This window comes from Pseudocercospora fijiensis (assembly GCF_000340215.1).
Source record: "Pseudocercospora fijiensis CIRAD86 unplaced genomic scaffold MYCFIscaffold_1, whole genome shotgun sequence".
Taxonomy (NCBI): Eukaryota; Fungi; Ascomycota; class Dothideomycetes; order Mycosphaerellales; family Mycosphaerellaceae; genus Pseudocercospora; species Pseudocercospora fijiensis.
This window is the reverse complement of record NW_006921532.1, coordinates 7,488,804-7,502,870: the sequence shown is the minus strand read 5'-3', so window position 1 is coordinate 7,502,870 and position 14,067 is coordinate 7,488,804. Positions and strand designations below refer to the sequence as shown.

Below are 14,067 nucleotides of genomic sequence, written 5' to 3'. Positions count from 1 at the left end.
GAGAGGATGACCCTACGGATGCCGCACGAAGGGCGTAGCCAGTGGGAGATTGTGAAGCCCGATTTGTATGATGTATGGCAAGTGAGACTGCGCGAAGATCAGGCTGCACTCTCACACTGCCTGCTAGAATACAAGCTCGATTGCGGCGTTCAGATGCAAACATCTTGGGAGTGAGAAGCTTGTTGCATAGATGCGAAGCGTCATCTGCTGAGTGGATAGGAGCGTGGCCTTGCGCTCCATCGAGGCGTACAGGTTCCCCTCTCGGGTCACAAGCTTCACCGCCGTGCCTTCTGGTTGGTACAGCTCGAAAGTCCGCGGCATCGAGGCAGGAGAGAGCTGCTAGCAGAGCTGTGGGCTCTGCTCGCTCGTATGCGGTGCTGCGATAGATGAGTTAGGCTCGCGTCGAAAGATGCGGCCGCGCAGGATAGCATGCTTGGCGGCCGTTTGCCACTCTGCAAAGTCGTCGACGGCGATCGTGCATTGCTGAGCCGTATAAGGCGGCAGCCTGTCGGGTTGGGTCTTGCTTGCCTCGTCCAGACATGCAAGCAGCTTGGGCAGCGGTACGGCATTCGTGTCTACGCCTGGCATTCCTAGCACGAGAGCAGCCACTGCGTTGACTGAATCCGCGCCGAAACTGTGACGCACCAGCACATGACTAGGCATAGAGTGTGGGCGAGATCTCATTAGCTCCCGGTGCACTGAAGCTCGACCGAAAAGACGGTGGTATCGTAGATGCGAAACGAGTCGAATCGCCTAGATGACTGCGATATTGAGAGTTGACACATGCCGGGTAGCCAGTTGCAAGGCCTTGCCGGCTCCAAAATAGAAGTGCTGAGCATGGCAACAAAGCTCGAACGGAGGGTTGGCCATGGATTGAGATGGCGATTCGCGCATTCGAACGCAGAGTTGTAGCCCGTTTCGAGCAACGTCAAGCCGTATGGAGACACGAGTCGCGACGTGGCGCGCACAACACCCAACCACAAAGCAGAAGCGTGGTGTGGGAAGAGGAGTGAGTAAGGGTACTCCGAGCCTCGTGGCGTTTCTGCCGGCGCTCCGGACGCTGACGACTCTAGGATAGAAGAGCTGGGTGTAGTACGGAGGATCGCAAAGGAGCGCGAACTCGCACCGGAGATGAGTGAGTATGCACTTTGCTCACGGATGGGTGCCAGTTGCCGTGTGCTTCAAGCCGATGCCTTTCTGGTGGAGGTCTCGGATCAGACGTGATATGCAACGCGCTGATATTGCGAGCGAGGCTGAAAGTCATGTAGTCTGTCGCTTCGAGAAATGCGGGCGCGCGAGCGAGCCCAAGATGGGAAATAGATCGCAGAGTGCCGATCGTAACGTGGAGTGAAGCCCAAGAGAGAGCATTGGTCTTTCCACCTAGACTCCCCTCTCGTATCAAGCTCTTCGCCGCTTCCACCAAGACGATGGTGACAAAAATGTCCAGAAAAGAAACCGATAGTACAGCCTCAATTCCAGGCGATGAAGCAAATCCCTGAGAGGAGAGAACAGGCCCTGTCATGCTCGCTCCGCTTGTCATATTAGGTCGGCCCATACTTCCACTCTTCAAGATGCTCCACCAGAGTCCAGAACCAATGCCAGTAGCATAGACACGGGTCCGCCTTGGAAGGAAGGCCAAAACCATATGAACAGCTGCATCGTGAAACCTCGAGCCTACGGGAAACGTCAATGTCACATGAAAGAAAGGGTCTGCGTATTTCCCACGGCGAATCGGGCATGGACCCAGTTGTCGGATGCGTGGCGTTTCCGCCCGCACTTGCCGTGCCAAAAAGTGAGAAAAGGTAAATCACTCCATACTATAAAGCGATGTTGCTATCTAACACTGATCGAATGAGGTTCAAGTGAGGTTTCTCCTCACTTTTCTCGGCCATTGGGGGAGGTACGAGCGCCTTTTTCTCCAGCGCTCTGCGGTGAGCTTGGCTCAATAAGAGCCGCAAAGCGAGGACGGCGGCTTCGCTGGCGTTGGAGTGCGGAAGCGACTCGTGTGAGGTGAGGTCGTCGAGTGGGGTCAACTCGACGTCCAGAGTGTGGTCGTGCAATGGAATTTTGATGCCGCTGCTCATCTTGACATCGTAGGAGCGGAGCGTGCGTGCTTCTCGGAGCATCTCGTGGTATAATTCTTCGTCGAAAACACTGTCGCGAGCATGGCGTATGCGGGATTCGAGAGTGGATTCGTCGGTGTCTGGTAGTTTCGGTAGTGTCGACTGTCCAATGACTTCTCCATCCTTCTTCAAGATTGCTCTGATTGCCTTTGGTTTCGTTCCCACGCCTCTCTCCAGCTTGATATTGCCCTCCGAATCGGTCATTAGTGCCGCGATGCCTCTTGTAAACTCTGGTCTGCATCCTGCAAATCCGAAATGTACTCCTAACAATCTCTGCTGTGCTCTCTGTCCCGTTGGTATGCGACTCACGCTCCATCCCTTGTTGGTGACATCCAAGATCTGATCCCAAAACATCGTCTCTTTCCGCACATTGTCTTCAAGGCGCTTGCTTGCTGTAAGAAGATCATCTGCGCTCTGCTGGAGGTACTTCATTCGTGCTTTGCTCGCCAATGCATCATCTTGCGCTTCTCTCGTCTTGTCCTGCGGCATGCGGTGCCAAACGTCTGCTGCTAAGGTTCCTGTTGGGGTAGCTGCGGAAAGTGCTGGTGACATGGTGGTCTTGGCCTGAGCTGGGGCATACTTGCTTTCAAGTAGGCTCATCATGTCGAGGGAGAGCAAGATCTGCTGGTGCGCGTCGCTGGCAAGGGTCCAGATGTCGGTCTTGAGAGTGTATAGCTCCTGCCGCGTGGTGGGTTGTTTCTTCTCCTTCACAAGGTCTTGATCTTCGTCGTCGTCACTGCTATCGGACAGCTCAATTCCGCCATCGGCAGCAAGCTCTTCTTGGAGCGAAGCCTCGGTGACGTTTCGAAAGTGGCCGCGCTCATTGTGAAGCTGGGCGAGGACGTCTTTGAGTGGTGGTGTCTGCGTACCATTGGTGGTGGCCCATGGCTTGATTGAAAGCACTCCAGTGGAAGCCATAGTATGGTATGACTGTCAGTGCACAAGTGTGGTAGAGCGTGTCGGAATGAAGTCGAAATTGAGCTTGTGAAGCAGTTTTGTATGGTATGGGTGTCGGTGCAGGCAAGTGCGCAGTGTCGTGGAGCGTATCGGAGTGAAGTCAAGGTTGAAGTCGAAATTGAGCTTGTAAAGCAGTTTTGTATGGTATGGCTGTCAGTGCATGCAAGTGCGCAGTGTCGTGGAGCGTGTCGGAGTAAAGTCAAGGTCGAAGTCGGAGGTTGAGGTTGAGGTTAAGCTTGGAGGGACGCGACTTGAGCTTTTCGCTTGTCGGAAACGCTATTCTAGTCTAATGCACGTCATCAGGCCCCTGCTCACTGCAGCAGCATGTGATAAAGTGGAACGTTATGCAGCTGCGCGGCCATCTCCGTCTCCGACGTTCCTTCACACACCGTCTTCGATATCATGAACAGTGACACCCTCATCAAAGGCTGCATAACGCTGCAGCAGAGTGCCCGGTATGACCACGAGATATCGCGTTGAGTGTGAGTGGTCGCAAGACTGGGTACAGACGGCTGGAAATCGCTAACATCATGGCTGCCCAGATGCACTCAAGACTCATCGCCGCGATCAATTCGTATGCAGAACCGCAAACTTCGTTGGTTCGATGGTGCTGATGCTTGGCAGATCGAATGGATCAAAGGCCTATTGGCCGTGCCTTTCGTGCTTCTATCACAACCTACGAACCTCCACGAAGATGACAAGCCTTCTGTGGACCAAATGGCCAAATCGGCGCACGAGCGATATGCTCAAATCATGAAAGACGTCGAGGAGCTCATAGTCGACCACATCGCTCACCAAAAAGGGGGCTTGGAGAACAAGTCGAAGTTGAAGCTGCTTGTGCCATCGATAGGCACGTTTTTCACGCCCCTTCCACTCCAAGCGGCATTCTTGCTGCAGGATCACAAACGCCGAATCTCCAGCCGTCGCTTCGTGGCACCCTCGTTCAATGACGTCCGTCAGGTCCTGAACACAGCCCAAGCAATGGCTTTGGTGAAAGCAAGCAAGCTGGAGTTGGTCACTTTCGACGGAGACGTAACTCTATACGATGACGGCGACAATCTGAATCCTGACAATCCTGTCATCAAGCGCATCTTGGCTCTAATGAGGTCGGGAGCTAGAATCGGTATTGTCACAGCAGCAGGCTATACTGAAGCCGAGAAATACTACCAGCGCCTTTTTGGTTTGCTCGATGCCGTGGCTGATGCAGACCTCAGTCACGATCTGGAAAAGAGACTTGTGGTTATGGGCGGGGAAGCCAATTTCCTTTTCACCTACGATCCCAACGTGGACTGCAAATTGGTTTCTGTGCCTACAAAAGATTGGCACTTGCCGGAAATGCAGACCTGGACGGAAGAGAATGTCAAAGCTCTGCTCGATGTCGCCGAAGTCGCACTACAGCACTGTATAGACTCCATGAATCTACCTGTGCAGGTGCTCCGGAAAACCAGAGCTGTTGGCATATTTCCACCTAAAGGTGTCAAGCTTGCAAGAGAACAGCTCGAGGAGACAGTCCTCGTTGTGCAGCGAATTCTGGAAATGAGCGAAGCCGGGCAACGCATTCCATTCTGCGCATTTAATGGCGGCAATGACGTCTTCGTGGACATCGGCGACAAGTCATGGGGTGTGATGGCCTGCCAGAGGTATTTCGGAGGCATCGAAGGAGGGAGGAGTCTACACGTTGGCGATCAGTTCTTGAGTGCAGGTGCCAATGACTTCAAAGCTCGACTTGCATGCACGACGGCATGGATAGCAAATCCTACTGAAACGGTAGCATTACTCGACGAGATATTAGAGCTCATCTCTTCGAAATGAACGACAGTCTTGACAGCTTCATGACTAAATGAAACGACTTACACGGCAATTCGCAACATTTCCAACATCATCGCAGGTCATGACTAAATGAAACGACCTACACGGCAATCCGGAATGTTATGTTATGAACCGACAGACATACTCCGAGCTATTTGTGCTTCGTCATATGCCCGGCAGCTTGCTTGCGATGTTCCTCTCATCATCTCCCAAACCCAAACCAGAACAGAAAATCCGCAAAATTTCCTCTGGCAACTCGAGTTCCAACGTTGCCGAGCTTTGATTGCCGTAGTTCTAACGTGCAGGTTCTGTTCAATATGAAGCCTTCTTCAGCCACGTGAAGGTTAACATGCTAGAATCCGCCTTGACCAACCCAGACGATGAATGAGTGCATGTGCAATGCTACAAGCCGAGACTTGTCGTGAATCCACGCGTCATGTTGCAATAATATCATTTGTCTAGCCTATCCTCAACATCATAACATCATTAGATATCAGAGAGCGTGAGCGTGAGAAAAGGAGCTCATCTCATCTCTGCATCAACGAATTCGACATCCGCTAACCATTCCATCGAAATTGAATCCACATATCATCTACCCGAACGCCAACCATCCCAATCCACAAACCACATCCACTATTACCATGTCTTCCTACGCACCTCTACCCAAACCCACACCCACACCCACCGAATTAGCACTCTCACCAACACGAATACTATCATCCTCCGGAATGCCGACGCCCCGGCGACTCGAAGCAGTCGTGCTCTGACTCTCAGATCTCTCGCGCGGACCGGCAACTCCACCCACGCCTCCATCCCAGACACCCAGGCCTGCTGAGTGCGGTGGCGAGGTGAAAGACGGCACACGTGTGAATTCGCGGCTGGCTCTCTCCAAAGTGTTCGATGGGGTCAGGTCAGCAGGGCGCTGAGCATCAACCGATTGCGAAGAATCACGTCTTCTTTGACGTAAAGCTCGTTCCAAATCCCGGACTCTCTGTCGAAGGGCGTCATTTTCTCGCTTGACATGCTCGAGTTCTTCCCTCTGAGCACGCGTGTCTGCGAAATGCTGCATGGCGTTCGAGACCGAGACTTGAGAAGCTGGACTCTGAGCTGGACTTGGGAGTGGGTTTGGCACAATATGATGGCTTGGCGCAGGGGAACCGGCTTGGGCGTGCGTACTGGAGATTGTGGTTTGGGATGGATCACGGGAGAGTGATGGTCGATGTGGGAGGGCATACTGTGCTGAGCGAGAAATCTCCATCGATCGTCGGGCAGGGGTGTTATTGCCGCTTGCATTGACGCTCGGGTTCCTGCTCAGCGAATTCCGTTCACCTCCCGCCGCAGCGGCTCGATCTGCGCTCGCTTGAGAGATCGAGCCGGGATGAGCGTGCGTAGAAGCGGATGTGCTTGGTGTAGGGATGCCTCGTGATGAAGCGCTCACACTGGAGGAGCTTCTGTGTCTCCTGCTGGGAGTGGGATGTGTTGCGCCCATGATCTGGTGGGTAGGGTTCGGATCGGTAATGTCGACGGGTAGCAGGGACGCGTTGGCGGAGGTCGAGGATACTGAGCTGGCATTCGATGCGACCGAGGCAGACTGAGCACGAAGGGCAGTCAGTTCACGTGTCAAGCGGTTGACCTGTAGTATAGTCTTCGGTCAGCGAATGTCCTGAATCCTTGCTACGTGAAATGTGTCCAGCAAGGCTGAGACATATGTGCAACTACTCACCACTGCCTCTTGCTCTTTCTCGCACTCCAAATATAGTTCCGCGGCAGTGAGAGGTCTCGGATGTCTGAGGGGCAAGCCGGGCATTTGTTCGCTGCTGGTCAATATCGGAGATTGGTTGGTTGATGGTGGCCTGGGTGCCGACGCGCTCGCGCTCGCTGGATGGGTTGGCGGCGGCATGATTGCGCTCGTTCGTCGTGAAGGATTTCTGCTGGCGTTTTGTGAAGGTCGATGAGATACGCGTCCGCCGTCTGCGCGGGGCGAGGTCGGGAGTGAATTAATGTCCTTTTTGCTTTGCGAGTCAGAAGAAAGCGTTGAAGACTAGGCTTCAGGTTGCGGTCTGACGCACCGGTGCCATGTTGCCTCCGCTACTTTGCTCTTTCGCAGCTCAACGAATACTGTCGTCGTCGTCAAAGGCGAATGTTTGTCCAAATTCCGCTTTTGTTCGGGGGAGTGGTTGGAATGGTCGGAGACGCGGTACCCAGCCAGTCACGTCGCTCTTATGTCCTCATGTTGATCTTATGGCGGCCTTGTTGTCGTCAGCGACCCAACAAAACTTCGCGGCACGGCACGGCGTGCTTGTGTGCACTGTGCAGTCACAAAACACTGCCTCCGCACAGAAGAAGGAGAGGGGAGGGGAGGTAGGTGAACGTGAAACAGCGGTAGCGGCAGCGTCATCCCTGCATTCACTCCTTTCGCGCCAGGATGCTCTTGCTAAAGAAATCTAGCCCCACTTGATTGCATTTGCATGTGAGAGCCTTGACTCCAAAAGATTTGATTTTATTACAGAATATTGAAAATTCCGAGGCTGGTTATAAGAGCCTGTATGTAGCGTATGTTCTCACTGCTGTCGTCTACATATTGGACACCTTGCGAACTCATCAGCCCGCATCTACTCACTCCGCAAATGATGTGGTGCAGCCAACTTCAACGCCCCCTGCAGCATCTCACCAGCATCGAGCACCAGCTGATCGTCACCAAACTGCCCAACGATCTGCATTCCCACACTTTTGACATCGGTTTCGTCCATCATCTCCGTAAGGTCGGGCGATAATGGAGTGGGAACACTCATGGCCGGCAGACCAGCAAGCGAGGCTGGCACCGTGAACACATCATTCATATAGCTATCCACCGCGCTCTGCAGCTTCAGATCCTCGATCGTTGGCGGTAGAGTCGGAGCTGTAGGCGTGAGGATGATGTCCACTTCTCCTGCTGTCCCAATCGCATCCACAAGTGGGTTCGGAGAAGCGAACACAGCATTGAATTCGTCCTGCACTATCCTTCGCACCTTCTGCGCCTGAATAAAGTAGTTGTCCATCGCCTCGGAACTCAAAGTGTACGCTCCGAGCAGAATTCGACGTCTAACCTCTTCCCCGAACCCTGATCTTCTAGTCTCCGCATACAGCGGCAGCGGAGGTTCAGCGTTGGGTGACGCGTCTGAATTCGTAGTTCGATGCCCGTACCGTATTCCATCGTACTTGGCAAGGTTCGAGGATGCTTCAGCCGGTGCTAGAACGTAGTATGCGCTGAGAGCTGAGCGGGTTGATGGCAGAGAGATGGGATGAAAAGTATGCCCCAGCTCCTCGAGTACAGAAAGCACCGCCAACCAAGCCTGGCGCACGATGGGAGAAAGTCCGGCAATGTTGTACTCGAGCGGGATGCCGATTCGAAGCTTGTCCGTGTCACGCTTGATTGCACCGGAGCTGATTCTCTGTCGAAGCGATTCTGACAGCGAAGTTGGATCTTGCGCATCATACTTGTCCAGGACCTCGAATACCCTCCTCACCGTGTCCACCTCTTTGCCCAGAATGCCTACCGTGTCCAGAGAATTCGCATATTGTATCACGCCCCATCTCGAGATCCGCCCATAGCTGGGCTTGAAGCCAAGAATTCCCGTATAAGCAGCTGGCAATCTCACAGAGCCACCTGTGTCCGTTCCCAGAGCTGCCACACAGTCTCCTGCTGCCACGGCAACTGCACTGCCTCCGCTACTTCCGCCTGGCGAAAGTGGTATGCCTCCTCTGCGATACATGCTCTCCACAGCTCCATCATGCGAGTACTGCGAATGAGAACCCATGCCAAATTCGTCCATATTCTGATGGGTCTGCAGGACGGCCTTGCGATCCTTGAGAAGTTTCACCGCAGTCGAATCGAAGGGAGAGTTGTATAGCGAAAGCATGCGAGAGGCTGCAGTAGATCCAGCGCCGGCCTCATCTTTGGCGACTATGTTCGCCTTGATACCAATAGGCTTGCCATTGAGCAAAGCTGGCTCATTCTGTCTTGCTATCGTGGAAGCACTGAAGCTTGCGGCATTTTGGATGTTTCGTCTCCTGCAGGCACGAAAAGTGCTCTGACGAGGACGCTGATGGCATAGCATCACATTGTCAATGCATTAAGAAGTTCAGCAACAGCAAAGCTTCGAAGCTCTGATCGTTCGGTTCAAATCGGCCCGGCGGTGGCCTGTTCCTCGCTGCTACACGTGTCATGTCAAAGCTCCTTGGCAATCTCGAAACTCCACTCCTTTCTTTCTTAGACCTAATACGAGCTAAATATCAGCTCCAAGTGGACTGTTGTCACGTTCTGCCTCATCATATCGATGGCTTCTAAATGCCTCTGTGCGCGAGGAAAGCAGCGGCGTGCGCACCCGGCGTGGACGGAAACCTGATAGCGCAAGCAAAAAGCGTCTGGCATACACTGACATAGGCTACTTGGCTACTTCTACGATCTAGCGATACTTGACCTCTCATGTCCAATCATGCAAGGTCTAGCCAACAACCTGTAATATCCTTCGCCCTTGCTGGAATTAGGGATCGCTACTCGTTGTCGCAACAATAATACTACGTTGTCTTCTCCCTTGATGATGGAAGCACATCGGGGACTCCTCTTTTGGCTGCTTCTCACAACTGTCTGTTCTTCCGGCTCCCATATCTAGCCGGTCTGGACTTCCTCACCGAACTTGGGCTGTCCATGAGTGCGTCAATCCTAGCCTGGTCTGACAGCGAAGCACGGTCATCGTTTGAACTGCGGCATTTTCGATTCTCAGCGTCGGATTCGTTTCCGGAGCAGAGTGAGCTTGAGTCGAAGGCTTTCACGCTCTGAGCTCGACCGTTACGAAATGTTGAAGCAGTGTCGACTGCCTGTTGCGAGGCGTTGTAGCTGATGTACATCTCAAGAGCGTCATCAAGGCTATCCTCCACGTGACTGGTCGACATTGGTGCGACCACTTCACCCGATGTGATAGCAACGGGATCTGGCTCTTCAATAGATTTCGCTCGAAAGGTGTAGACTTTGGAGTCTTTTGACGATAAACTTCCGGCGGCTGAGTCACTTCGCGGTGTCGGGCATGCAAGGCTTTTTGGTTCTGCTGCATCAACGTTCTCCTGGAAAGGCACGAAAGGGCTTGAGGTTGGTCCGGCAGCGCAAGCTTCTCCAAAGGAGTCGCTCAGATCTACTCCAGACATCGCAAGTTGGAAGGCATAGTTGTCCTGTATTGCCTCCTGCAGATCCGCCTCAATGCTGTCTGAACTCAACTCCTTGGAGTAGTGAAACTCATGGGCAATCTTCTTGCGATATGAAGAGGCAAGGCTCGGCGATGGTGCTGCTCGACCGTCTTCAAATCCTTCTGCACCACGCTCGCTACCTTCTTCGTCACTGGTAATCAACTGGAGGACAGGTCGCAGCGAGGAGGGGATCTCGCCCGGATCCGGCCAACCCTCTCTTTTCGGGGGCGGCGACTCATGTGCCGCCATTCTTAGAGCATTGTAACGCATGTTGCGATCCGACCTCCTCGCATCAAAGTCTAAGCGGTCACCCATGCTTGGCGTTATATTGGGGGTACTGTCTTGAGGACTAAGCGGTGGGGTAGTCCTATCCTCATCGATGGAAATCGAGACCACGTCAGGATACTCGTCAGAGTGCCGTGGTGAATGCTGGACCCCTGGAGTGCCCGCATCGGTTTGCTGAGTTTGCACCCATTGCTGGACTGTCTTTTTCCGCTCCTCCGTCGACTTCTGCGGAGTTGGCCCAGTCACTTCCTTCCAAAACGCCTTGCCCATATCTGGCGAATGCGTTGTGCCCGGACGGCTGCGATGCGGGCTGGAGGAATGCGATGAAATAAATTGATAAATGGAGGTAGCCACGGGGCTGTCTCCGGCTTGCTCCTGAGGGCGTGGCTGCTCTGCTTTCGTTGTCTCGGCATTCCCGCCTGATTTCTCGCGATGCGATTTGCTGCTCCGCTCTGCGTAACCCTTTTCAATATCGTTTGTGTGTTCCTGCAGCTGCTGCAGGCTATCGGCCACGGATGGCTTTCTGCGCAGCTCACGCTCAGATTCATCGAATGGGGTGTTGATGCAGATCTTGGTTGAGGCCTCTGACACAGACCTGGAATTGGCTCTCTGCTGTGCCAAAAGTGCGAGCGGGAAGTTGTCCTCCGCGGATGCTCGGTCTGGCGACATATCGATGGTATGTGGTCGAGACCCATTGACAGACTGGACGCGAATTTTCGGGCGCAGTGGTAGTTCAATAGTCCGTTCTGGAGATGGTACCCTAATACCTTTCACCGCCTTAGCAGGCGCAAAAGGGTCTCCGCTCTGCCATGGTCCACTGATTGGATCACGATGCTTGTTGCTTGGGCCTTGAAGTTCTACGATCCTTTGATTCATCTGTCGAGTAAGCGGTGGCATGTCCGAATGGCAGGCACTGGCCGTAGTCTGCCTTGACATTACTTTGATCTTATCACCCCGTCCTAGGCTTGTGTCGACTGGGGATCCAATAGCACGAGCGCATCGGTCGGCCAGGGCATCGATTGATCCCATCTTCTTGAGCTTTTTGTCTTTTTGCTTTGAGGCGCTGTGCTTGGACTCCACACTTCGTTCAAATACTGCAGTCTCGTCATTGGCGCCGTCAAGTCCTCTGTGGACGCTATTTCCAGGCAGCACTGTAGCTGGCGTGGCAGGCTCATCGGGCATGCTCAATCCGAAATCATCGGTGGGAAGGTCGAGTAATTCAGAGGGAGTCAGAGATGCATCGCGAGAGGACCTCGCTGACAAGAGCGGCCGATCTTCCGGGCCTTCGCCAGGCAGCTTGGTGTAATAAGTAGGGACTCTTTGGGTGTGCTTCCAGGGAGGATCGGTCAGTGCCATCAATTCACTGTGACGCTCAAGCCCCGGAGAGTGGATGAAGGTCGTGCTCATCGAGGCGGACGATGCCAAGTCTAAACGGTTCAAATTTGGTGCCGGGATCTTCACGGGCGAGGGGGGTAGTGAAGTTCTGGTGGCTTCTTTCGTCGTTGGCGACAAGGTGTCGTCCCACGCTGCCTTGGCTGGCGACTCGCACTTGGTCGACTGATTGCCTCGCCGACGGAGTGTACGAAGACTGCCGGCCAAGCTTCGAGCGACACTGGACTTCCTACGGTGCGCTTTGATGGTGGCGACTGGCGTCTTGGTTGTTTCAACGCCGTCCAGTGGATCATGATCAAAAGCCTCGGGTCCGGTGGGGGTGGGAGCAGAAGTGATGATTTTCGCCAGTGCTCCTTGCTTCTTGCGATCTGTCTTGTCCGTCTTTGCAGCACCTTGAAACAACTGAGCGCTCAAGCTCTCCGCTGCAGTCTTGGGCGTGAAAGGCGTTTCCCTCTCCGCGCCGGTTTGTCGCAGGGGCGTCGCCGTGGGCAAAGCGCGGGCCGAAGACGACTCTCGTGATGATGCGGCTCCATCACCCGCGTCTCGCAGTCGATCGCCGTCGCTTGTGATGTTGTCAGTACTGATGGATGAGTGGGGCATCCGAGGGGGGCAGCCGACTCACTCGTCAGCGTCGCTCAGATAGCTCTTGCCGCCCGCCACGTCCGCCCGCCATTGATCAACAGTCGTTCGCGCGAGGATTGCGCTACGAGCCACGCTGCTTTTGACACTGCTGAACCATGACTTCTTTTTCGCAAGTGACCGCTGGGGGCGGCCCTCGTGCAGTCTGGCCCAGTCATCCTCGGGAGCATGGCCGATGTCTTGGTCATAGTCGGGTAGCGTGGAGGCCGGCTCCTCCTCGACGGTGGAGGGGGTGACGTCTCGCCTCTTACGAAGCATCGCAAAGTCTGTATGGTGCGCCAAGCGCGCGATGCGGTGTCTGGAGTAAGGTATGGGTCTGATATGCGACGGGTGGAAGGCTTGGTGTTGTTGCGTTGTTGCGTTGTTGCGTCTTCTAGGGTGGCAATGCAATCAGCAGGTGACGGGACGGGGCAAGTAGGCACGGCGTCACGGCATCACGGCACAATGCCAGATGCATGCTGCTTCCCCGTACATGTAGTTGTGCAGAGCAGGCGCATCCAAGTCTGAGGGACCTGCGCGCAGAGGCAGCCATGACCGAGCGACAAGCCCACCGACACCGACAAGCACCCACGGTGAGGCTGAGGGATAGGCAACGGCAACGGCAACGGCAACGGCATAACGTGGATGGAGCGGCGGACATGGCCCGCAAGCACGCCATCATCGACGCTGAGACGGGAGGTCATCGAGAATGACGGACGTTGGGGCGGCAAAAAGAACTTCATCTCCGAATCCACCACCGGGTCTCGAACCCACGACCATCGACGCGCAACCCTCCCACAAAACGACAAAAGAGACGCCGCACTCCAAGCTCTCATAACCATCAAAGCCACCCAGTCCTCTAGAACCGAAGTTCATCTAAGAAGGACCAAATCCAAACGAACCCCACTCCGAAATGTGGTCAAGCAACTGCACTCAGGGGGACGCTTCCAATTTAGAGGAGTCTGACTTGATTGGATGCTGGCAATTCCATCAGCTATATGAGTGTTGCAGCTTTGATGCGGCACCTCCCGAAGGCAAGAGCGCGGACCCGCAGAAGTGATGCCGGCAGCCACGAACGTGCAGTTGGGCCTGAGGCAGACGCCCAGCGAGTGCATCGATTTATACGCCCGGTCTGTCATTTGGGTGCATCAGCCCTCCGCTCTGGTGGGACAGGGCATTCAGATCGGTCTCGACATGCTGCATCTCACCACTGATCGCCTCCAACTGCTGGATCTGCACGGCTTGGCCGTTCTGTAGCGCCTGCAGTGAAGCTTTTACTCCCTCAATCACGTCCATCTGACCTTTGGCTCTTGCCGTTTCGTCCGCGAGCCCTTGGCGCAAAGCAGAAAGCACTGCCAGCATCTTACACGCTGTCACGGCAACTGCTTACCATTGGACTCGCTTCGAAGGCAATACGCATCCCCCAATGAGCTTTGACCTGCGGAGATCGGCCCGTCTCAAGAGAGCAACAAAGTGGAACAGCAGCGCCCAATGAGGCTCATACATTCGCCAGGCAGGCAACTTGGTGTCAGAAGCAGCGATGCACGTACACGCGAACCATCAGCTAATCTCACCTTCTCTAAAGGTCGGGAGAATGGCAGTGAGCAGACCAGGACGTATTGAAGATATGGAGGTCGTTCAATCACAAGAACTACACGTGGTA

At 54.4% G+C, this 14,067-nt stretch overlaps 6 protein-coding genes across 6 annotated transcripts; 2 read left to right on the top strand and 4 right to left on the bottom strand.

Moving 5' to 3' along the window:
• Nucleotides 1-339: 339 nt before the first annotated feature.
• On the bottom strand, nucleotides 340-3,041 carry MYCFIDRAFT_192897 (uncharacterized protein; the record flags this gene model as incomplete). Its single annotated transcript, XM_007923518.1, has 4 exons — nucleotides 340-634; nucleotides 1,157-1,253; nucleotides 1,558-1,674; nucleotides 1,880-3,041. 4 exons carry the CDS (start codon nucleotides 3,039-3,041, stop codon nucleotides 340-342), a joined length of 1,671 nt encoding a protein of 556 aa, XP_007921709.1.
• A 496-nt stretch (nucleotides 3,042-3,537) lies between these two features.
• On the top strand, nucleotides 3,538-4,892 carry MYCFIDRAFT_35210 (uncharacterized protein; the record flags this gene model as incomplete). The annotated part of the gene is made up of 3 exons (XM_007921745.1): nucleotides 3,538-3,562; nucleotides 3,623-3,654; nucleotides 3,705-4,892. 3 exons carry the CDS (start codon nucleotides 3,538-3,540, stop codon nucleotides 4,890-4,892), a joined length of 1,245 nt encoding a protein of 414 aa, XP_007919936.1.
• A 28-nt stretch (nucleotides 4,893-4,920) lies between these two features.
• MYCFIDRAFT_170398 (uncharacterized protein) lies at nucleotides 4,921-5,450 on the top strand (the record flags this gene model as incomplete). Its single annotated transcript, XM_007923517.1, has 6 exons — nucleotides 4,921-4,968; nucleotides 5,029-5,149; nucleotides 5,195-5,226; nucleotides 5,267-5,277; nucleotides 5,304-5,322; nucleotides 5,352-5,450. 6 exons carry the CDS (start codon nucleotides 4,921-4,923, stop codon nucleotides 5,448-5,450), a joined length of 330 nt encoding a protein of 109 aa, XP_007921708.1.
• An 88-nt stretch (nucleotides 5,451-5,538) lies between these two features.
• On the bottom strand, nucleotides 5,539-6,696 carry MYCFIDRAFT_90142 (uncharacterized protein; the record flags this gene model as incomplete). Its single annotated transcript, XM_007923516.1, has 2 exons — nucleotides 5,539-6,522; nucleotides 6,613-6,696. 2 exons carry the CDS (start codon nucleotides 6,694-6,696, stop codon nucleotides 5,539-5,541), a joined length of 1,068 nt encoding a protein of 355 aa, XP_007921707.1.
• Nucleotides 6,697-7,546: 850 nt separating this feature from the next.
• On the bottom strand, nucleotides 7,547-8,797 carry MYCFIDRAFT_3543 (uncharacterized protein; the record flags this gene model as incomplete). The annotated part of the gene is made up of 1 exon (XM_007921437.1): nucleotides 7,547-8,797. A coding segment is annotated over one exon (1,251 nt), but the record flags the coding sequence as incomplete, so codon positions are not given.
• Nucleotides 8,798-9,506: 709 nt separating this feature from the next.
• Nucleotides 9,507-13,108, bottom strand: MYCFIDRAFT_80180 (uncharacterized protein; the record flags this gene model as incomplete). The annotated part of the gene is made up of 4 exons (XM_007922366.1): nucleotides 9,507-12,348; nucleotides 12,409-12,723; nucleotides 12,898-12,937; nucleotides 12,997-13,108. 4 exons carry the CDS (start codon nucleotides 13,106-13,108, stop codon nucleotides 9,507-9,509), a joined length of 3,309 nt encoding a protein of 1,102 aa, XP_007920557.1.
• Between the last annotated feature and the right edge of the window lie 959 nt (nucleotides 13,109-14,067).